The sequence below is a fragment of the Lissotriton vulgaris genome, chromosome 6, assembly GCF_964263255.1.
Source record: "Lissotriton vulgaris chromosome 6, aLisVul1.2, whole genome shotgun sequence".
In the NCBI taxonomy this organism is placed as follows: Eukaryota; Metazoa; Chordata; class Amphibia; order Caudata; family Salamandridae; genus Lissotriton; species Lissotriton vulgaris.
This window is the reverse complement of record NC_141694.1, coordinates 1752792713-1752816719: the sequence shown is the minus strand read 5'-3', so window position 1 is coordinate 1752816719 and position 24007 is coordinate 1752792713. Positions and strand designations below refer to the sequence as shown.

The window sequence follows — 24007 nt, the reverse complement described above, 5'->3', positions numbered from 1 at the left end:
TATGTCCAAATTATTTACAAGTGAACATCATCATACACTCCACTTTTACCCTATTTATAGTTTGGTTAATGGTGCTTGGTAGTGTACGTAAAAGGCTGTGGAGTGTCAATATTATGGTTGTAGCTTTTTGTGCATTGCTGCTTTGATTATGTGGATGTGTGCGCTTTCATAGGCGTTGTCATTTAGGTTATCATGTGTGGGGAAGTGGTGACACAGATGGGGCTGTGCATTTATATTGTCCTTATAAGGTAAGTGGATATGGCACATCCGCATCTAATGTGTTTATTGCTCTTGTTAAAATATAACATATTTAGCTCTGAAAAGCAATCCTGCCATTTGATAACCTTTATCTTTTATTTGCAGCTCAGCACATCAACTCCTTTGTTTAATTCAGCTGAGTTCCAGCCTTTTGATCCAACACAAGAGCCCATTTTTCCACCTGAGCTATTGGTAGGTGCGTTCAATCCATGCACTGAGAAAACAAATAGATTCTCTCTTCATACTATGCAGGCACTATATAAAAATAAAGTATTACTATCATTGATATTTATAATAAACAACTGGAGACATAGCACATAGCGCGTTGTGTATTTTACCGGAGTATTTTTCTTCCTAATAATAACATATTTATTATGTTTAAAGCCTTCACCATATTTAGATTTATCTTGTGGGAATTGAAAGTACAGAATATTGCGGCAAACCTCAGGGTACACTGTTCATCAACTGTGGAGTAAGGAATGGTGGTACCAGCCACCTGAGCATTGAGACAAGTGCTAATAAATTGCACATTGGGAGTTTGGCAACTTTAGAAGTTGGGTTCACAAAGCATTTACTCTTCCATAAGAGTCACCATAGACATTTTAGAAGTATAGCAGGTAGAGCTACATATAGCTGTTAATTTGAAAGTGCAAACCTCTGGACGAGGGACTAGCATGAAGCCGCATTGAGGTCTAGGAAGCTGAACCAAAGCTCAGGGGTTTGTGGTGACGGCACTCCTGGTGAGGAATATATGTGACAGTGACACAGCAACACGGAAAACATTGGCAAATGGCGCAGATTTCTCACCAGGAGCAGACTTTGCTAATGGATGGCAGCTCACCTCGGTAGACAGTCGACATAGTGGAATATACTAGCAGCATGATATATCAAAATAAAGAGAGCAAAACAAAACTACTGAAAATGAGAATGCAAAGGGGGCTTACACTATCCACTTCTAATTGAAGTGCAAGGTATTGGTGCTAAAACTATCACACAAATTTAGGATAAGAAAGAACTGCACATGGATGAGATTGACTAAGCTCACCGTGGCAGGTTCAATCCTAACATCAAACATCCAACGAAGGGATTATTGGAACTAATTTTGAAAGTATTACACACATGCATCACTGCCTACATGAAAGATTTAGCATTGTATTGTATAAAAAAGACATGTATTTTCTTAGCTATATAGTTGTAATTCACATAAATCGTCCGCCACATGTTTTGCGACTATGGAAAGAGTAATTTCTCAAGGTTACATCAATGTGGCACCATATTGCAATCCTATCCATATTTTACTATTTACTCTACTAAGTTTACACAATTAGTCGAACCCAACTCAACGCCAGGTAACAAAGGAGGGCAATACACTTAATAAGAGGTGGTCATAGGGTACTATTGACCGCTGCTGTATGATGATGTCAATATGATAAGCACAATGCTAGAGATGATCCCTTGGGTAGAAGTCTGAGGGCAATGCAAGAAGTTAGTGTGAACTTGATGCCTTGCTTAGGACTTAAAGGCAGAAGAACTGGAACTCTGCATTTCCTTTGTGATTGAGCGGGATGGGATAAACACTGTGGGCCTTAATGAAGGCAATGAACAATTTTTCCAGTGTTTAATTAATAACCCGAAAGTCATGAAAAAATGTCTAATCCTTTAGAGAACAGTGGCAATGAAAATTTGGGGATTGAGATATACTTATCATTTGCATAAGCTATTTTTATCTTCAAATTAATAACCCCAAATTAATTAATTGCTACAGATTTTTTATAAAGAAAAGGTTTAAATGCTTAAACAACAGCAAAGTTAGTAACTCTTCTCAAGGTAAGAAAGAGGAAACATTCTCATTAACCAGAATGGGTGTTTTGAGATTTTTTTTTATAGGAGTGGGCATAACTCCTTTAAACCTGGATAGCTTAATCACACAGAATTACCTAACAATTCTAAGAAATTATGCAGAATTATGTGAGAAGAGTATTTTGCATTTAGCCCTATTTTTGTGATGTAAAATTGCCTCCTTATGTCCAAACTGGATGGATAGATGAATTTTGCGCTAAGAAAATAACTCTAAATGTAACAAAATATAAATAGCAGCACAATCAGTCGCTTGCACTCAATACATGTGCTCTCACGGTGGGATTTTCTCCCCTAATTGCTCTTAATTTCTCAAGTGGGAATAATTGCATTATTAAGGTAATTTCGCATCAAACAGTGCCGCAGAATTATTGTAATTACTCTGGCTTAGTAAACATTGCTCCCATGGCCACTTTTTATAGAGATAAAAAATTATCTTAAATCTAGGGCCTAAACCATGCCATTCCAAATCTGTAAACACATAAAGACATCCAACACTGTCAAATGTCTGCTGTTGCCCCCATTAGATATTATGAATAAATATTTTTACTTGAGATATTTAGACACATTTTAGCATCAGCGGCGACCTGTGCAGGTAAGTGCAGTGGGGCAGGGGGAAGTAGACAGATGACAGAATAGGGAAAATTAATTAAATAAATAAATCCTATTCTGTCGTCTGTCGACATCCCCAGCCCGCTCCACCACGCTTACCTGTATGGCCCACTGCTGATTAGCATTATCCATTATAAGGCTTCTCATAACAAAACCCATCTGCTATAAGCCTATTACATAATGGATTAATTTGTCTAATTCCAAAACTAACACCATGGCAATACATTTTCAAATCAGATTAATTAAACTAATTGGTCTATAGTTGACTGTATCAGGTTGATAAAGGAAAACCCTCAGATCCTGGAGCATGCTATTTTTTCATTTTAGCAATAGTAATAGAAAGTTCCTCAATTGTGACGTCATCTTCTAAACGTAGAGTTACAGTAATCTAGTCCAAATTATTACTGTATTGTTAAAGAAATGTAAGAAATCTTGAGCAGGTGTATCTGTGTCTGCAATATATATACTTTTTTGGAATTTTAGACTTATTCGTCCCAGCCAAGTAATGGACATTAACCATAAGCACTTTCAGGAGACATTTTAATGAAATTACATGTTCATTTTCATTAACTCATCTAATGAAGCCTAGATTTGGTTGTGTAGTTTGTGTGCTGTAGGGGTTTGATATTTTTCAAGATGGTAAAAGATTTTTTTCAGTATGTTTTTTCTTAACATCGAGACAAAATTTATAAGAAACTCTCTGGAAGCCACCTTGAATGCATCCCATAAGAATGGAAAACATAATCCTCTTCTTTATTAAAAAGAAAAAAACTCCTTAGCAAAATTTTCATCTGCTAAAATATATTTTTTTCTTTCAGAAGGACATTAATAAATCTTCATTTCCCAGCCTTATTATTTGGCAAGTAAACATCTCACATAACTGGGGCATGATCTGAAATTCAAATAGCCCCAATTTCTGAGTTCTATATATTTATGCATACATTGTTCGTGGTACATATGTAATACATACCAAATGTGGCTCTTGTTTAGGGGAGAAAAATGTTTATTCTCAAACAGCAGGATTAGACAGTCTCCCGGTATCCATTAAATCCCTTTGAGAAATGATCATTGTCAAATCTTTTTTGCATTTTATTTGGCACCAGCCTTTGAATTGTTCTTTAAGAAAAGGTCAAAAAGTGATTAAAATCTCTTCTCCAAACAATATTATCGTAGGTAATGCTCATTAACTTCATACCAATTATCTTCCAAAAATTATTCCACAACTTGATTTGCTATTATTCCGTTTGGCTAAAGAAATGGTTGGACGTTTGTTAATCTAGAAAAATGTAAAGAAGCATTTAAAACCATATACATTAACAGTACACAGAGGGATATTATTACTTTTACAGCCCTTCTAACCATCTATCCTCATCATCACAATTTTCTGATAGAATTTAAACTGCTTATCTTTTTTGCCAGCTCCTGAGAAGGCTGAAATTACACCACTCATCTGTCTGATATTTTATCCAGATTGCCTATACTTTTGACATTTTAAGAAATAATTCTCAACATTGATAATTACACAACTAATGTAAGTACAACACCTGCATATTTGGAATATATGAAAATAAACATCACTTCAGATAAGAATGAAGACAGTCGGAGGAGCTACGCTAGCAAGCAAGATGGCCGCTTAAGCTCCTGGCTCCGCCGACCTCCGCAAGCAGCTCGTATATCCTGCAAGTCATCCTGATTTCACACCGGACTCCCGTATGTGTGAGGAGTAGCTGACTCTGAAGGCGCAATCCCGAACTTTTTATCATACCGGGTGACAGAGATATGCCGTGTTTCATTCTTGGCCTGCCCCGGAGCTGAAGCCGGGGCCTCGATTTCCAACCCATCCGGGCTGGAGTTGAACAACATCGGCTGGAACCTTGGGCTTTGTCCGGTCTCCCGAAAGGAGATATAATCTTCCCGGTTTTTGACGGCGACTTAGTATCCTGCCTGCAACACACACACTACGGCGTGTCACATCATTTGCTGGCCCCGTATCCGACGACTGGAGACACAGTAAGCTTGCTGTGGGGGTGCGGATGGGAGCCCTGATCAGTGGTGAAGGAGTAACATCGTGAGGTGAGAGCGCCTGTTGTTGGTGTCTGATCCAGATTTGCCCACTACCCCGGAGAAGTCGGCCTCCGGGGGTCTGCATCCTGATCTGTTGCTTGCGAGAGGAGATGGAGGGGACAAAAAACACGCCACCGCTCCACGCCGTAATGGCGGCCATTAGAGCGCTCCACTCACAGATCATCGTCAACTACCGGGCACTTTCGGAAACGATGGAAGATCTTTGCCGGAGACCGGACAGTGGCTTTTTGCCATCATCGCAGCCAGCAGTGCTACCAACGGAACATCGTATATCCGACTTCGAGGTCCCTGTGCAGGAGCCGGACTTCTTTGGCGCTGCGGATTCCTATAATACAGATCGTGCGCCCGTGAACATTGTCAGCATTCCCTGCTTGAGCCCTATCTCGCCGAATATCACTATGGACAACCTTGACTGCCTCAACAAGATCACCTGTGACTATTGGAGAGTTTTATCATCCTGCCACGCTTTTCCTCGCTTGCTTTGTGTAGACTGCGAACTTTTATCCTTTAATTGGCTTGCTCGTACTGACTCAAATTTCCATGATAGCTTTACCGCTCTTGTTGCTGCTGTGGCCTGGGTTACAATTGCTCCAGTGAACACTCGTACTGGCCAGGGTTGATTGGTGGGGCTTTTCAGGACACGGGACAATAATGTAATCGGTTGCTGGGATTGTGACCTGTGAACTGCGGGAGTCGGGTGGTATGTTTGGTACTTCCCTGGATTGTTTGTGTATTTTGCTGCCCTTTCTTTTGAATTTGACTCCGGGGGGTCGCATCTGGTGGGGGGGAGGGGAGTCCGGGAGCGTGTGTTTGTGTTTCTCCTCCTCCGCTGCTTCCTTCTTTTAGGGATGCTTCTGGGCGACAGGCACGCTGCTAGTGGGTTAGGCCGTAGCCATTGCAGGGGTGCAGGGTGGTGGGGGGGTTTGTTATTTTGCCTTTGTTTTGTTCTATGGCCCCTTTTTTCTTCTCTTCTCTCTTTCGGGTATTCCTCTGGGCGACAGGCGCGCTGCTAGTGGGGTAGGCCGTAGCCATTGCGGGGCAGCAGGGTAGGTGGTGTGAGGGGGGTTTGTTATTTTGCCTTTGTTGTGTTCTATGGCCCCTTTTCTTTTTCTTTTTCTTTTTCTCGCAGGGTCCGGTCGCGATAACTTTCGGTTTCATCCTGATGTATATGAGTGGGCGGGGTATGGAGTGGGTGGCTGTGATGATAGATAGGTAGCTTAGTTCTTTACCCTTAGTTACCTTACTGGCGCTTGCGTTTCTACTGTTGGCCTATTTTGATCCAAGACTGCTTTTACCACCTACCCGCATATTTTATACTTCCGAATGTGTAGCTCCGGCTATCCTGTATCTTCTTCTTTATCTCGTTCTGGGGGGGGGGTTAAATTTAAAATGAAACCTTACTCATATCCTTGATTCAAAATGTTTCCGATATATTGTCTGTCCTTTACCGCTGCCGGACCCATGGGTTGTCGGCTGAAGAACTGTGTGATTGGCATTACTGATCCATGTTCCATGCATGTGGTACTGGCCCTGCCGCTGCAGGGTTATTTTTGTATCTTGTGTTGAACGATATAATAAAGGTTTTCAAAAAATTTTTTAAAAAAAAGAATGAAGACAGTCAAAAAAAACATTTCTTGTATCAAAAGAAAACAATATACAAAAAAGGAACAAACAAACTTAAAACAAAAAAGGATAACTTTCAGTCTTTAAGAGAAAAGACTGAACATGCTTAAAGAGAACACAACAGAACAGCAAAATAATGTCAATAACATTAACAAGCAAGGAAATGTGAACACCCTAAGTTGGAAGAAGTATATCTCAACTCCGATCTCCCTTGACAAAAGGCATCCACAATAGCAGATACTAAAAATGACAAGAGGTCTCTCACAAATATCACAAATCCAAGGAGAGAGGAAAAAGAGATTAAACAAGAGTATTTAATATCAATCAAATAATGCACAGACCAAAAGAATGAAAATACAACTGCAGCTATGACAAGACCATATATTAGACTACAACATAGCAGACAATTAAGAACTCATGAGCAAGACTTTGATATGTCCATCTCCTTTCCTCAACTGCTATGAATAAACAACTTTCACTTCTAAGGATCGTCATGTGGGGTAGATTTCTCTTTATAGATAACCTTTAGCAAATATTGATTGATAAGACCTTATCTTGCGCTAATTTTTTTCAGAATAGATCTTAGATTCAGGAACTCCATTCTTCTGTTATCTGCCAACATCTACCAACATCTTATGCAAATAATAGCCTAGTACCTGACTAATTGCTTCCTTCCCTTTGCTGCATTTGAGTTTTAAGGACTTACTAGATGCCAGAGTTTCAGGCGCAAATGATGGTCCCTCTGAATATGTAAAGGAGTAAGTCAAGCAAATCTACTATTTGTGGCATAAGTTTATTAAGATAAAGAACCTTATTTGCTCCTTCTGTACCCTTAGTAAGGCCATATAATGAAAGCTCTTTCTTCGGTTCCTGCTCTCAAATTCCTCTGTTTTTTCAAAGATGTGGATTCATTGTTTCAATTTTAGTTTCTATATTGTCCACTTCAGACATTTTAAACTCAATTATAGAAATTCTTTGGCCCTACCTGGACCATTATCCATTAATTTCCTCTGACATATTCGTAGTTTTAACCCTAAAAGCTTGCAGGGTTTTAATTTCTTCTAGAAGATCATCTAAAGAGGCAGAAGCAATTGACTTAGTAGGAGAGGGAAGATCTTTTTTAGGTCTTTTAACAAAACTCAACACATCAACTGATTTATTCTTCAGAGACATCAACTGTGCACAAGCAGATATGTAAGGTGTAGGTATGCCAGATATCTGAGCTGGAGGCTGACTAGGAGCTTAAATATCCTGTCTTAAAGTGTAAGAAGCAGTATCATATAAATCTATATTCGGTTATAAATATAATCATAAAAGAGCGTAAAATCACAATACATGCTTTCCATAAAACTGTAAAAAGAAACACACATGATGGGAAACCATTAAAGTGATAAAAGAAGGAAAAACAGTGTTGATAATGCATTGCTTTAAAAATTCTCCATGAGCAACAACAAGGTTAGTTGGATTTAGAGCACCTAGATCTCAAAACAGTTCGTACAAAGCATGAGACAGCAAATAAAACATGTTCATTCTGTAGGAGCCTCAAGTACATAAGCACTGGACGAACTTAAGCGAAATTCAGGGATTTCAGTACCGGGAAAATAAACAACTTAATGTAGGGTATCTTGCGGAGACATGTTTCAAGACAACTCTATCCACTGGGGGATGCTAAAAGATGATGCAACAGATGAAACCTGAATCTTGCCAAAACAAATCAGCCCCTCTCATTTGCTCTGCACGTTCTTGTTGCAATACTACACATTCTAAACCCATATCCCTCACCCTTTTGAGCTCCAAGGGATGCAGGGAGTGATGATTATGAAACATATCCTCCCTGCCCATGCTGAGGAAAGCAGACTTCATATAGGCAATACAAGATATTTTAAGTGCATGGTCAAGGGAGAAAGAATCATAGAGGATCTGTTTGTTCAGCTGGGCTCTCTCCCCAGTCCAGATCTTAATCTAACAAAGCAAAGGCCTGGGAGCAACAATGTCTACTATATATTTTACTCTAAGCTGTTCATGAATAGAGGAGACCGGGTACTTTTAGTTACTTGCAGAATGCATCTTGGAAACATATTTTCGGCACACTGGATCTTATCAACCATACTGTATCGTCATACCTCACAGCCCTATAGAACTTGGAGACGCACTTGGCCTGTTAAAGCTTGACTAAGGTGCTCAAAGACCAAGAGCCAAACCTCTGGGCAAAACTATCAAATGCCCCGTGGCCTTAACAAGCTCCAATCTCCTTTCCTCAATCAAGGGCTTCCAATTCTCATTCACATGAAATAGCACCCCGAGGCAAGAAAAAGCTGACACTTTGGCTAATGTGCGATTTCCCATCTTGAATGTTTTAGAGGTAGTAGACCGTGGACCAAGTACCATAACATATGATTTTTTAATCACAAAAAAGGTCCACACTGTCCATAAAAGAATCAAACTTGTCTAGTAATGACTTCAATCTCACTGCAGCACGCACCATGAAGACCGCATCATCAGCATACAATAAAACTGGGAGCAATCTATCTCCTGCCCTTGGGCAATCAGCATGCACTTTGAGAAGAGTCAGTTTAAGCCTGTTTATATAAAGGGTACACAGGAATGAGGTAAGTATGCATCTCTGATGGACTCCCCTACTGGTGCCAAAATGCCTGCGGGCCGACACATGCTGGACTTGTGGCTTACTTCTTGTCTTCTCAGGGTCCAGGGATGGGATCCTGGACCCCTTCCCGCCATCGTGGGGGAGCTCGACAGCGCTACCTCGTTACCTCCTCTTCACAGGGCCCAGGGATAGGGTCCTAGGACCCCCTTGCTCTTGCAAGGAGTGCAACAGCACAATTTTCTCCTTTGGCACCCAAAAATGGAGCACCTTTTAAGTGACTGATTATAATTGCACAGTATTTTAATTAGAAATGTGATTGAATTGCTTTACTACATTCCCAGTCATGCTTAGACAGGAATTCTTGATAATGCTTTATTTGCATAATGAGATTGACAGCCACTAGTGATTAAAGTTTGAGTGCTTTATTGCTAGTATTAGGTGCCCTCAGCCATGGTTACATGTACTTATTGCATTTATTCCTATGGTGAAATGCTTGTTGAACTAATGTGGTGGACAGCCACTTGCTCTGGTGCCAGTATTAAGTGTTCTTATTCCAAATTACCTGTGGCATTTAGGGATAAGATAATGTTTAGACATGCAAGTTGTGGTACTAGACCCCACCCCTCTTTAGGCATGTGTAAGAAGGTTTACGCAATGTAATTAAAAAGTTATTCCATCAGCTTACGTATATTGATAAATTGCTGCATAATATTGAGTAATGTGCGTAATAAATGTGCTTTACCTTTTTCTGAAAAAACACAGACTTAACATTCATTTATTGAGGGTTATTATTGTGTATCTGTGAATGGTGAATACTAGGCCACACCACCTCCCTTGAGTAGGCCGTGGACTACTCTGCAGCACTACCCTATGAGAGGCAATCCCTACAATGGGGTGTTTAGTTCCCAGTGGAGGACAAATGTAGACCTATTACTTGTATAGGCCACACAACTAACAAGTTGTTTTTCAACATTGGCGTGAAACATAGTATCCTATTCTGGTGCGCATTGATAACATTTGATAAGTCCAGTTTTGCCACACATTACCTATGCATTATTGAGCAAATATTAGAGTGCAGGACCCTGAGAAGGGTTCGAAGGTTTGATCATGTGAACTAAAGGTATGCGAAAGGAAAGCCCCCACACACATCTGTCATGTGATGGGTCAATGTTGTATCTGTCTTGTTATGACTAGTTTACATTCACAAAGGGCAGGATGCAGGGGAAGGGCTTTCAAATAAATGTTTACTTAAAGTTAATCCAGGCCATAATGTATGCTTTGAACCCTAACTCTACACACACCAGGCCTGCATGAGGAGGGTGTCTCCACTAAAGGTTTAGGGACAGCAACTGATACCCACACCACAGAATGGGTGTAGAGGGTAGACCTAACGTCTTGGGGCTTGGAGATGATTGGGGGCCCTGGAAAATTCCCATGCTTGTTAAGGGCCGGGCAGGTTGCCAAAGAAGGGGGTTCCAGCTAGTCATTCTTCCATCAAATATTTCCAGACCATTCGCGTAGAGTTTTTTTTTTACCATGGGTAGTGACACTCTGTCCGGTTCCCCCGGTGGGGGACCCCCGAGAAGTAGTTCCATGGTGGGAGGAGGGTACAAGAAATTTGTGGTTCCTGTGTTCCCCACAGGTTATCTAGTGGGGAGGGTGAGCAACCCAGGGGTGGTCCATGGTACAGGGAGGCCTCAAAGGAGGGTGGGTCTCTAGTGAGGTTGCCCAGTGGTAGCCCCTAGGCTCCATAGCTGGGATAGGAAACTGACCCTGAAGGGATCTGAGAGGGATGATGGACTACCTAGTTACCAGGAGGAGGGTTGTAGTGGACCCTGCTGTGTCAGGGTAGGGTAGGTGGTTACCCAAGGAAGCACTAGGATGTCATCCTAGAGCATGTTGTTTTGAAACTGATGTGGTGGCTGAGGCAGGATGCCTGGCCGAGTGACCACTCAGGTAGGTCCTGTGTGGTCACATCCCAGGACAAGGAAGGGGATGAGGCCACGTCTATTTGGGGGTACTCGGCGCAGTTGATGAGTGACAGGCGGCAGAAGCCTTTAATGTGCAGACTCCTGCCTTGGGCACTGTAGGTGTACCAGCACTGGGGTTTGTCCCTGGAGACACTTTCAAGGTGGCAGTTGGGGGGTGTCCTCCCAGCAATGTGCGGAAATGGGGTTCTGCTCACAATGGTCTAGCACGCTGGTAGACACTTCTGTCCCAGGCTGTTGCTGGGAGATGTTAATTAGGCAGCCCGCAGTGGAAGGGGCCTGGCAGACCTCAGAAAATGGCAGTACCGCCCAGGAGTCTGGTGGGCCCCATCTTAAGTGAAGGAACCCTGTGCTTCAGACTGGGGTGATTGTGCCTGGACAGTCAGAGGGTGCCTGGGCAGTCTCCCGAAGCACTGCAGGGAGACTGAGGACAGCTCTTAGAGGTGGGCCTGGGTACAGCTAACTCAGGGCCCATGGGCTCCCCAAAGGTACTTTGAGAGCAGAGCACCCCTCTCAGAGAAAATGGTACATAGGCCCTGTTCTCACAATGGAGAACAAGGATAGGGTCCAGGTTACCAGGGTGGTTCCATGTGGCGCTACCAAGAGGGGAGGAAGCTGCGGGCTGTCTGATGAGGCACCCTCACTGAGACACTCTCAACTCTGCCAGTGGAGTGATGAGGTTGGTCTGATGTCCTACAAGAGGGCCAGACCAAGGGCCAAGGATGCATCTCTGCAAGGGGACCCAGACAAAAGAGGGAACTGAGTTGATAAACTCTAGAAGGGGGACCTTCCAGTGAACCAGGTGATAGGTACTATACCTATCCCTTGTGGAGGCATCAGTGCTGAGGCACTGTACTCTTGTCCAGAGGAGTGGTGGGGGGTAGTGTTGCATGACCCAGTGCAAGGGTAGGCCTAGTTCTGCTCAGTCCATGTACAAAATGAGTCACCATGAGGCCCACCCAGGCTAAACCCATGGTAAACTGGACTCCACGTGTTTGCCGCCAGTATCCGTAGAGATAGACGTACATCACTTTGGACTACATTTTAATCAAAATCTGATCGAAGGTGATGTGGGTATTTAAAAATGAAAATTGTGGACTCTGTGGTTTCAGTAGTATAGTCTTATATTTGTAAGAAGTTCACAGTCTTAAAGTAAGTTGCGACAATGCAAAATGTAACACCACAACCGTTTTTCTTAAGTAGTCCAGGTGAACTAACTATAAACTGGTGTAAGTGGAAGACAATCTTTGAGCATTATGCTCAGGTTTCTGGAACCAAGTTGAGTGCAGAATGGAGATATGTTTGCAAATGCACTGTCTAGGTGGGGAGGGCCAGGAGGTTCTTGAGGATTTGCCAGAACTAAGTGCGGAAGACCAAATAGGACATAATGAATTTGAAGTATGTTTTACAAAACTAGATCAACATTATCTAACCAGAATGAGCACAATCATGGAACGCTACTATTTTGGGCTTTGAGAACATGGTGGTGATGAATTGGTTGAAGAGTATATTACACATCCTCACAAATTACCTGCAGCATACAAATCTGGTGGTTCAAAAGAAGAATGGATCAGAGACCAGTCTGTTTTATGATGGAAGGGTGACTAAATTAGACAGGAGCTGTGGCTCAAAGATAAGCCACCATTGGAAGAAGTAATTGTTGTCACAAAAACAGTGAAGCACATGCTAAAATGTGAATTGGAATTGAAGGGTGAAAGAATAAGTCAAGTTCTAACACAGAGAAAAGTGAGGAGACTGTTTGTATGATAAAGAATAAAAAAACTTGTAACAAAGAAGTTAATAAAAGAAAATCATTATAAGTCTAGTTGGGTAAATAGATCTTCTGGAGAGTGTGTTGCTGTGGTAGAAGTGGGCATAGAGCGAATGCTAAATCGTGTTCAGCATTGTATGTAATATGCCTTAGTTATGACAAGAAAGGTAATTTTCAGAAATGTTGCAGGAATAGGCAGAGGAAGGAACATAAAAAGGAAGTAAAGGAAATCTCACAGAATATTGTCTTTCAAATTGAAGGATCTCAACAAAAACATCCAAGTGGTATAGTATAGATTGAAGGAGTGGAACTGAAAATGAAGTTTGACGTATGCTCGCACTTAACTATTATATACCTATGAACATTGGTGTCAAGTTAAGAATCAGTTACATACCATGGATAAACATGGGGGTTATGGTGGACAACCAATAAGCATGAGGGGATATTTTAATGCATATATTGAATTGGGAACAAGATATACAGTTGGAAATGAATATGTAGCTGAAAAAGGGAATGGCCTATTTGGGTGGCCACATCAATGTTTATTTGGAGTTACTATGAATCCAAATGGTGTTTTCCAAGTGCAAGTACAAAAAGTAAAATCTAATTTTTGCGATTTTGTATCTGAATTTTCAGCTTTGTTTAGAAAGGAGTTAGGTTGTTTAAAAGTGTATAAGCACTGTATGAGACTGAAGACGTGGGCAAAAGAAACAATAACGTTATCAGGGTACCTGTGGCATTACAGGGTAATGTGGAACTAGAGCTAGGAAGATTGCTACAACAAGAGATCATAACATCAGAAGAAGCTGGCTGGCACCAATTGTGGTAGCCAAGAAAGCTAATGGGGATATTAGGTTGTGTGTAGATCTTTAAATATGGAAGTGGTGGGGATACATTTCCTCTCCCCAATATTGATGAGAGAATTTCTTCATTGATGGGAGTGACATTTTTTCTATGACATTAGATCTCACACAAACTTATCACCAGGTACAATTAATCGAAATATCACAGGAACTAACTGCATTTATAATGCCTATAGGTGGATTCAAGTTCACAAAAATGGCTTTCGAACATGTATCCACAGCCTCAGTATTTCAGAGAGTTATGGCCTCAATACTGAAGGTAGTCAGTGTTAAATGTTATCAGGATGAGCTTTTGATTTTTGGTTGTGCACTTGTTGAGCATGTTTACAGAGCGAAAGTTGTATTGCAAAAACGAATGGATGCTGGTTTGACCCTGAAAAGAGAAATATCTAAATTTGCTCTGCAAGAGGTTAACTATTTGAGTCATTTAATTTCAGGAAAGGGTGAAGCACCAAAGCAAGAATTAGAGGACACTATTTCCAATTTAGTTGCACCATGTACTAAGGACGAAGCAGTGTTGTTTCTTGGCATGGTGGATTATTATGGGAAGTTTATCCAGAACCTGGCAGATAAATCAAACAAAATGAGACTGTTACTGGTGAAGAATATGGAATTTAAGTGGCCCTTGGAGTGTCAGAATAAGTTTGATAATTTAAAAAGAGAATTGAAAGATTTGTCTAATTTACAGGGTTTTGTACTTGGAGAAGAAAAAATTATAGTTACTGATGCAAGTTGTAAAGATGTAGGGGCATTACTGAAGCAAAAAAGAGATGGTAAGCAACAGTTGCCCGTACTTCTGGGAAATTACGAGGGGCAGAAACGGATAATTCCATTGTGCAGATGGAGGCATTGGCTATATACTGAATGGTTTCACAATTTTATTTGGGGGACTCATTTTAGAGTTGACACAGATCATAAACCATTGAAAGAGATATTTCAAAGGAAAGGTCTAGATTTGATATCATCAAGGATCAGGAGATGGGTTGTGGCTCTGCAGGATTTTGATTTTGTTTTCGAATATGTTCCTGGTGTTAGTAATTTGACAGCAGATTGTTTATCTAGATTAGTGAGAAGTGTAGAAGAAGTTGATCTTTTAGAGGATGTTCAATAAGAAGAATCATTTAATGTGTGTGAGTTCTTGATAGGATGTCTTTCAGAAGGAGTGTAGAAAGAAGATATAAAGAAAGATGATGAGTTAATGGAAATTGTCAGTTAAAGAAATCGGGACAACATTGACAAAATCATGGGTTAATGTTTTTGATGAGTTTGCAGTGGACAGGGACATATTATTGAGAGGGGCAACATTGATATCTCCAAGTTCTTTGAGAAGGAAATTAGTTGAGGAGGCACATCAAGGTCACGTGGGGATTGTAAAAACCAAGGAATGGTTAAGAGCTAATTTCTGGTGGCTAGGGATGAAGTTATGTATTCAACGTGCAGTTAGAGATGTAGGAATAGTGATAAGGTGTTGACACCACGTACAATGCCAATGGTAAGTCTGAAGTTACACAAACTTTCATGGTAAGAAGTTGCCATTGATATAGTGGGGCCATTAAGAGGTGAGCAAAATATCCCTTTCTAGTTGGTAATTATGGATTTGTACTCTAGAAGGGGGGAAGTTTCTTGTGTAAGGGAAATACCCACTGAACGTTTAATCACATTCTTACAAGAGGTGTTTAAAAGGGGAACTTTTCCAAAATCGCTACTAACTGATAATGGGCCAAAATTGTGCTCTAAGGTGATGGACGATGTTCTCGAGTCATGTGGTATAGAGCACAAAAAGTGTTCTGTTTATCATCCTGAAACAAAATGAACTATAGAAGGGTTTAATATAGTGATAAAGAAGAACATACAGTTATCAAAAGTGAATTCTCTAAATTGGGCAAAATAGTTACAGAAATGTATTACTGCACACCGTATGACACCGCGTTCTACTACACAGAAATCTCAATTTGAATTATTCAAGGGTAGATCACCAAATACTTTGTTGTGTCCTAGCTAGTCCTTTGAAGTGGGGGTGACTTTAAAGAAGTGCACAGAGGTCCTCTCTTCCTGCCCTGGTTCCAGACTCACTACAGGGGGGCATGCAGCCCTTTGTGTATGGACAGGACACAGCCTATTCAGGTGTTAGTGTGAGGCTGTGCCCGGCTCTTCCCTCATATCATCCACAAAGGCCCATCAAGACACATGTAAGCTCCCTTTGTGTGTGGATGTCTAGAGGGAATGCACACAGCTCAGCTGTCACCCAACCCAGACTGAACAGAGACAGTCAGCAGGCACCAAATGGCTAAAGTAAGTAGATGCCAACTTTACAAATGTGTTATAGAAAACAAAGGTTCCTAGCTCATTCAAAGTCATCACAATACAGTATAGGACACAATGGAATACTATACGTTGAGGTTTCCTTGCCCAGCCGGGCGAGGAATTTATTTCCAAGAAACAATGTCAAATATACATTTATATTATTGCAAACAATAGCATGACACAAGCCTGTGCCGTACCAAAAAAGGAGGAAGAAAGAATGATAGTAGAGTGAAAGGGGTGTTCTTCAGGCAAAAGAAAGGAGCAAAACAGGGCACTGTGAGTAAATTAGAAAGTAATGACAGTATCGCCTGAAGTGGAACATCCACAATCTTTTTGACAATATCGTAAATGTATCCCCACTCATGGGTGTCGACGTTTCGATCCCTATTGCTCAATTAAATAAATGGGATCATCATCAGGACTTATTGCCTCTTTCTCACTTTTGGGAATATTATACGGGATGAATAATTTCTTCTTTTCTAATATCTCGAGATCTTTGAGAATGAGTTTCTCGAAAGTGATGATCTCTGGTGGAATCATACTTGCCGTTGGTAAGAATGTGGACGGGGGGCAAAAAGGTGTGTTACTATTAGACTCTGGCGAGGGGTGCAATTGAAAAAATGCTTTCAGCCGAATGAGTCTGAAAAAACTAAGTAACTCTGTCTGCAATTCCATGTAGTTTGGACGCACCGTGGGGACAAAGGAAAGTCCTTTCTTAAGGAGTTCCAATTCAGAATGCTGTAGAATGTGGTTGGATAGATTGAAAATTGGTAATATTTCAGTCATATTGGATGTCGTGGGTACTACCATTGGTAAAAGTTGTTGCGGGTCTTCCGCTCTCCTGGAGCGTTGAACCACCTCCGAGGTTTCTTCGCCCTCCCTCTCTGTGGGGTACCCGACTGGCCTCTGGATAAAAAATTACCTTGTGCTCCTCCACCTCCTCTTCTTGAGTTACTCCCTCCCTCTCCTGGGTCTGAATTATCAGATGAGTCCTCTGAAGTTTCACAGCCAAAATCCCAATACACCATCACGTTCTGTTACGAACCAATTCAGTCACTGTCACTGCACAGTCCATGTCGCAGTATACCACGCATGTCACTGTGATTCCGAATATTGTCAAAATAGTACTTCATGTGTTTATTACCTTGCACGAACACTCTGCACCAATCACACACTGCGAATCCGGATGTATTACAGAGATGACAGACAAGTGCAAGCTACTCCTTAGGTTTGAACTCTTATATTTTCTTTGTTTCTCCTAACAGGCTTTTTACATTCAGGCATAATTTATTTCTAAGTCCTGATGATGATCCCATTTATTTAATTGAGCAATAGGGATCGAAACGTCGACACCCATGAGTGGGGATGCATTTACGATATTGTCAAAAAGATTGTGTATGTTCCACTCCAGGCGATACTGTCATTACTTTCTAATTTACTCACAGTGCCCTGTTTTGCTCCTTTCTTTTGCCTGAAGAACACCCCTTTCACTCTACTATCATTCTTTCTTCCTCCTTTTTTGGTACGGCACAGGCTTGTGTTATGCTATTGTTTGCAATAATATAAATGTATATTTGACATTGTTTCTTGGAAATAAATTCCTCGCCCGGCTGGGCAAGGAAACCTCAACGTATAGTATTCCATTGTGTCCTATACTGTATTGTGATGACTTTGAATGAGCTAGGAACCTTTGTTTTCTATAACGCAGTTATACCCATGGTCCTTAGCTATCCTCTGGGTTCCCCTTGTTTATAAAAAACAACTTTACAAATGTGGCATTTTGCTAAACTGCAATTTAAAATCCAACTTGATCATAATATGTGAGTTTAAATGTTGAGTCTATTGGCACCAAACTTGAAAAGTCTAACTCTTCACAATTGGGAATTACACTGTAATAAGTTAATCCCAAAGATTTCCTATGGGAGAGATAGGCTTGGAGTAATGAAAAGCGAAAGACATGTAAAAACTAAAAGTAATCGTCCTGCCTTTTAAATACACTGCACCCTGCCCTGTGGGTTTGACAGGGCCTTCCTTAGGGATGACTTATATGTATAAAAAGGGAAGGTTTAGGCCTGGCAAGATGGTTACCTTGCCAGGTCGAAGTGGCAGTGTAAAACTGCACATACAGGCTCTGCAGTGGCAGGCCTAGTCATGGTAAGATGGCTACATAAGTGGGTGGCAGAAGGAGTGCTGCAGGTTCACTAGTAGCATTTAATTTATAGGCCATGGGCACATGTAGTGCACTTAACCTAGAACTTACAAGTAAATTAAATATGCAAAGTGGGGTGCGACCAATATTACCATGTTGAGTGGAGAGAGCACAAGCACTTAAGCACAGGTGAGCAGGGCACAGAGTCCTAAAGCCAGCTTAAACAAGGTCAGAAAATGGAGGGACGTAGAAAAAGTTGGGGGAAGATCACCCAAAGCCTGTCAGGTCTAACAGTGCTCACTTTTATAATAGTGAATATAGCCTCTTGATTACTATAAGCAATATATTCAACATTATCATATTTTTTCTATATTTTTATAGATTCAAAAAAATGAATACCAGAAGCTGCTGTGTTTCAGAGGGGAACGAGTCACGTGGGTGCAGCCATCAAGCGTTGATGAGTTGCTTTCTCTAAAAAATCAGTACCCTGAAGCCAAGCTGGTGGTGGGAAATACAGAAGTTGGTAAGGACTTGGAAAGCATGCAATGTAAAAAGGACTTGACAGAGTTGACCATGAAACAAACAAGCATGATTTAACCTGTACATCAACATGCTTATAACTTTGGCACCCATCAGCAAGAAACACATTATTCTTCACACAGATAAACCCACTGTCAAGGTGCATAGTGTTCCAAGACCATTTCGTCCCTCACCCTCATCGCAGTCCTTACATTAAGACAATTAATTGTTTAGGCAACAACAAAGTGTGCTAGCCCTTTAAATTTAAACGAAAAAAGGTGCCCCTTACCGATAGGACATTCATATACCTCACACAGAAGTCCTGTTTACCTGTTTCACTGATACAGGATCTGTGGTAGATGCTAGATACTGCTTTGTATTGTGTCATGTTCACTTTATTCATTATTTTATATGTTTGAAATGTTTAGGAGATGCAGTATTTGTACATCAGTATGAGCCTAGCTATGCAGGTTGATATCCTGGAGGCCAGGCATTCCCTTAGAGTGTGTTCAGTGACACAAAAGACATAGGGCCTCTGTAGTTGTGCTTTGCTCATTTGGAGGTTGTGTACTAGTGCTAGGTTCTCCCATATTATCATTTGTTTAGTCTTTAAAGCAACAGGGACCCTACCATGCGGGATACTTGCCTCTTTCTCCCATTCCTTGGTCTCTTGAACCACCATATGATCTTGGAGTACCTCTTTTAGGGAGTGTGTTAGTTAAACTGCTTCAGTGGAACCTCTCACGGTTTGTGGGGGGGAGCAGAAACCTTGCTATGCCGCTTACTCTCATCCCCTCCACGAAAAGGATGAGCCCGCTATTATATATGCATCCTTTTGGATTGAGGCTGAAGGTCGGATGCACCCTCCCCACTCTATCTCAACTTCTAATCCTTAATGGAGTGTGGGGACACTGTTCTCACACACCCAATTTTAAAGGCATTCTCTGGCTGTACAGTGGCAATACAATGAGCTTGGTGTCTACAATTCTCAGCGGACAAGTACCACGGCCCACTGAGATGGGTGGTACTGCTCCGTGAGTGATGGTTATTCATGGTTCCAGGGATTCCGCGATGGTTATTCATGGTTCCAGGGATCCCGTGATGGTTATCATGGTTCCAGGGATCCGGCGATGGTTATTCATGGTTCCAGGGATCCTGCGATGGTTATTCATGGTTCCAGGGATCCCGCGATGGTTATTCATGGTTCCAGGGATCCCGCGATGGTTATTCATAGTTCCAGGGATCCCGCGATAACTCTTTCTTTTATGTTTATCTATAATTATGTTGTTTTGATTGCTCTGTTAACTGTGATAAATGTACACTGCCATTTCATGTTTCGCAGTATAGGTGTAGAAGTGTCATCATTAAACCAAAGATGCAAGAGTGTATACTAAAATATTCTCCTTTGAAGAGACTCTCATTGTCTAATGGATAAGGAATCTGACAGTAGATCAGAGATTAGGCGAACAAGGTTCATTTAAAGTCATGTGTTGCCTGCTCATGTATAGGTGTTTCTAAATCATTTCTAATGACTAAAATACCTTTATCATATGCCAATCTGCACATGGCAAGTTCCTCTTAGATGTCAACGCCCTTTTCCATTTGAGCAGACTTAATGAGGTTTGCTGCTGTGGGGGAATTTCTTGTTCTGGCTAGCCCCAGAGGAGTGTTTTCTATTTTTAAGCTTTTGTTAAAAGAGTTGGCAATGGCGTTGTATCTAACTAGTTTCACCAGTTTTGCATTAAACGTGCTTTCTGTCGCATAAAGGAATGTATGTGATGTGGTATGCATGTATGTGAATCTTGGAGATCCCGGCCTAGCCACAAGGCTGCGTGCTCTGTACAGGAAGCAAAGTTACAGCCAACACATGATTGAAAAGGCAGTTGGATTCTATGACCAGAAGTAGGCTTCTACTATATTGTGAGGCAGTATTCTTTAAAGAGGTGTGTCTACAACTCTTCCCTAAAACGGAGCAGAGTTGGGAGGTTCCTGATAGATAGAGAAATGTGGTTCCAGGTCCTGGGTGCATTGATGGATAAGCTTTGTTGCCTTGTTTTTTGTTACTTTTTATTGTATACTTTTGTACACTTCTTTGCCTTCAATCTGATAGTGTTCTGGCTGCGTGGGTGCCGGGGGCCACCGGTGATATTCAGCTTCTCCATCAGACAGGCATTGGTGCAAGTCATACAGGCTTTGTAAATGATGCAGCCGGTTTTTAAGAGAGTGCTGGCTACCAACGATGCCAGTGGAGTTCCGCCAGGATGTGGGACATCTGGTCAGTTTTCTTCGAGTCCGGAATGAGACATGCAGGCCTTAAGGGAGGTCAGGATGGAGTCTGGGAGGCCATGGGACAGGCACTGCCACTATCCAGATGTGGACAGTAATATAAAAAGTCCTACAATAACAGCAAGATAAAGGCCCAGAGTCTTCTAATGCATCTGAGTTTCAGCTAGTGCAAATTGGCACTTTGCTTATGCAGTTACTGATTCAAAATACAAATACATTTGTACCATTGTAAGCAATACACTTCTGTTCCCATCTTTTCCTTTGTTCTGAACCTTGTACCATTGACCTATGTGGTGTATTATTCCAAGCTCTGCTACATGTTGTGCTCCCACTATTTCAATTTATTTTGAATTCAATGCAATCTGCACATTTGCTATTTTTTAGGCATAGACTGGTTTGCACCACAGAACTATACATCAATCATGAATTGGAAATCAAACCAAGATCGTGTACCTCCAATGGGGTTTTGCATGTTTGCATTATAAAACTTTTCTATTACCCACTACAGTGCCATTGACATATGTGGCACAATTTAACAAACTAATGCCCAGATGCATCAACCTTTTTAGGAAGTGCAAACGGTGCGATTCGCAAAAATCGGCCTTTTGCACTTCCTAAATTGGTTTCTGGGATGCATCAAGCTTTTTTTGAAAATCGCTTTTTTTTGCGAGTTTCAAAAATGCGATTGCATTTAAGGAATCGCAAATTTGCGATTCCTTAAATGCAATGCATCATCCTCAAAACATTTGCGATTTTACAAATTGCAAATGCAAATTACCACGAAGTTGAACTTCGTGGTAATTTGCAAAAATGTTTAAAAACGCATAAAAATGCATTTTTTAAACTTCTAAGTTACAGACACACATGTCCTTAGGACATGTGTGTATGTAACTCAAATGTAAAAGTGCATTTCATGGGTGCAGGGGGGGGTCCTTTGGACCCCCCTCTCCACCCTTGAAAGGCTTTGTTGCATTCCGATTTCAAATTGCGAATTCGCAATTCCCATTCATTCCTATGGGCATTTCAGCCCATAGGAATGAATGGGAATTACGAAATCGCTATTTGGAACTCGCAATTTTATTGGGATTCGGTAAAAATTGCGATTTTTACCGAATCTCAATAAAATAGCGAAATTAATGATGCATTGCCATTTGCGATTCCTTATTTGCGATTCCTTATTTTTCGCAAATAAGGAATCGTAAATGACAACGTTGATGCATCTAGGGGTAAGGCACATGGAGTATGTTTTCCTACTCCATATGATCCTTTCACTATCACTTCTTCCTTGCTCCACTTTCTATCTAGTGTCTCTCCTTCTTACCTGCTTTATTGAACTCTTTCTCTATCCCTTATCCCATCTAGTTCTATTTCCACTCAATCTCTCTTGTATCTCCTGCTCTGCTGTCATTTGCATTATTTCCTTCTTTATTTCCTTGGTATGTTTCTCTTTCACACCCACTAATCAAACCAGTGGCTCTTTTTCCTCTACTCCTCTTCTTGTCGCCACCCTGTCCTCTATTCAATATCTAGCTTACTCCCGAATGTATTAATGTGCTCCCTTCCCTCCTATTTTACTTAATCGTCACTTTTGCTTCATTCTCTGCCCAGTGTTTCCCGATTTCTCCTCCTCTTTCTTCCTATACTTTGTTCTTTTTACTTCTCCACTCCCTAGTCTTTCTCTCGCCTGTCCCCTTTTCCACACCCATGCTAGTCTTCTTAGGGTGCAGAGAGAGACACAAGTGATCCCTTTAAAATGTGGCTCAATGTCATTGCAGGTTCTTAGTAAAAGGGTGCTCGCACAAACACTTTGATAGTGTTATGGGTGCTCTCGGCATTGCCATCTCTTTATTCCTATATAAGACTTAATTACTCTGCAAGCCCTCTTCACCAAGTCTCTCTCTCCTTCTTGTCTATCGAACGTCTCCTTAACTTCTTTCTTCTCTTGCAGCATCTCTATTTTTTGTTCTTCCTCTCTTCAGTGCATCTTTGTGCTCTTCCTTTCGCAGTATCCCTCTTTCACCACACCCTCTCCCCAGTGTCAATTTCTCCTAAGTCTATGTCCATTGTCTTCAATTGTCCACTTGTGCTTTGCAGTATATTTCATTCCTTCTTCCTCAGTGTCTTTCTCCTCCTTTTGTCCCAAGTAGTTTTTCCTCTGTCCACTGTCCGTCTCTTTCCTCTCCCTCTTCCAGAGTCACTCTTCTCATCGGCCTTAGATGGTCTCTCTTTCTCTCCGCCCCATCTGCACCGTTATTCTTTCTCCTCTTCCCCTGCACTGTATATCTTCATCTTCTTTCTCTCCCGCATTTCTTTCTCCCCTTCAACTGTCCAGTGGCTTCTTTTCTCATCTCAACTCCCACAAGTTTTTCCCCCTCAACCTTTAATTATTTCTCCTCTTTTGTTCTCCTGTAAATTGGTTTCTCCTCATCCAATCTTTAGAGTATTTTTCTCTTCTCCACCTCTATCCAATGTCTCTTGATTGTCTCTCACTCTCTTCGGTGTCTTTCTTTCTCCAGTTCTTTTCTTCTGTTCTATATCTATTTTATTTTATGCTTTTTCAGTCCAGCGCTTTCCTTTTTCCTCACGCAGGTCTCTTTACACTCTTCTAACTCTCTCTAGGATCAGTCTGTTTCCTTATCTTCTCTCCAGTGTCTTTGTCTATTTGATGTGTATCTGAACCTATCAGTGAAAATCACCTAGTAATTCACTGTTATCCACCTATAATTCTTTATATAATATAATTCTTCTGCCCAAAATCTTCTTTTTAACAGATCTTTATTAAGAGGTGAACAGGGGCAGCTCCTCCGTAATGGTGGAGGAGCGTTGCCCCACTAAGTGGCAGCAGATTAAAACAGATGAAAATAAAATTATAATAAACCAATGTTATTATCATTTTATCTTTCTTCATACCTGCAGGCTGCTAGCGAGGCCAAAGGGCGGGGCGGGCCATGCTACAGTGTGGAGGAGGGGTGGTGGGCACTACTAAGTGCACATGACGGTTTGCCTGGCTGTCGTAGGCTGGCCAAACCGTCATGCGCACTTAGCATAACTTCACCCGGATGTGTTGTACAGCTGGATGGAGAAAAA

The 24007-nt window shown here is 41.3% G+C and overlaps 1 protein-coding gene across 2 annotated transcripts in view; it reads left to right on the top strand.

The window, feature by feature from the left end:
* Positions 1-24007, top strand: part of LOC147709418 (xanthine dehydrogenase/oxidase-like) — a 379031-nt gene that overhangs the window by 123970 nt on the left and 231054 nt on the right. For both annotated transcript variants that reach the window (XM_086927988.1, XM_086927987.1), the window contains exons 8-9: positions 364-450; positions 18497-18638. In XM_086927988.1, the coding sequence (XP_086784114.1) occupies positions 364-450; positions 18497-18638 (229 nt within the window). The remainder of the gene's footprint in view (positions 1-363; positions 451-18496; positions 18639-24007) is intronic.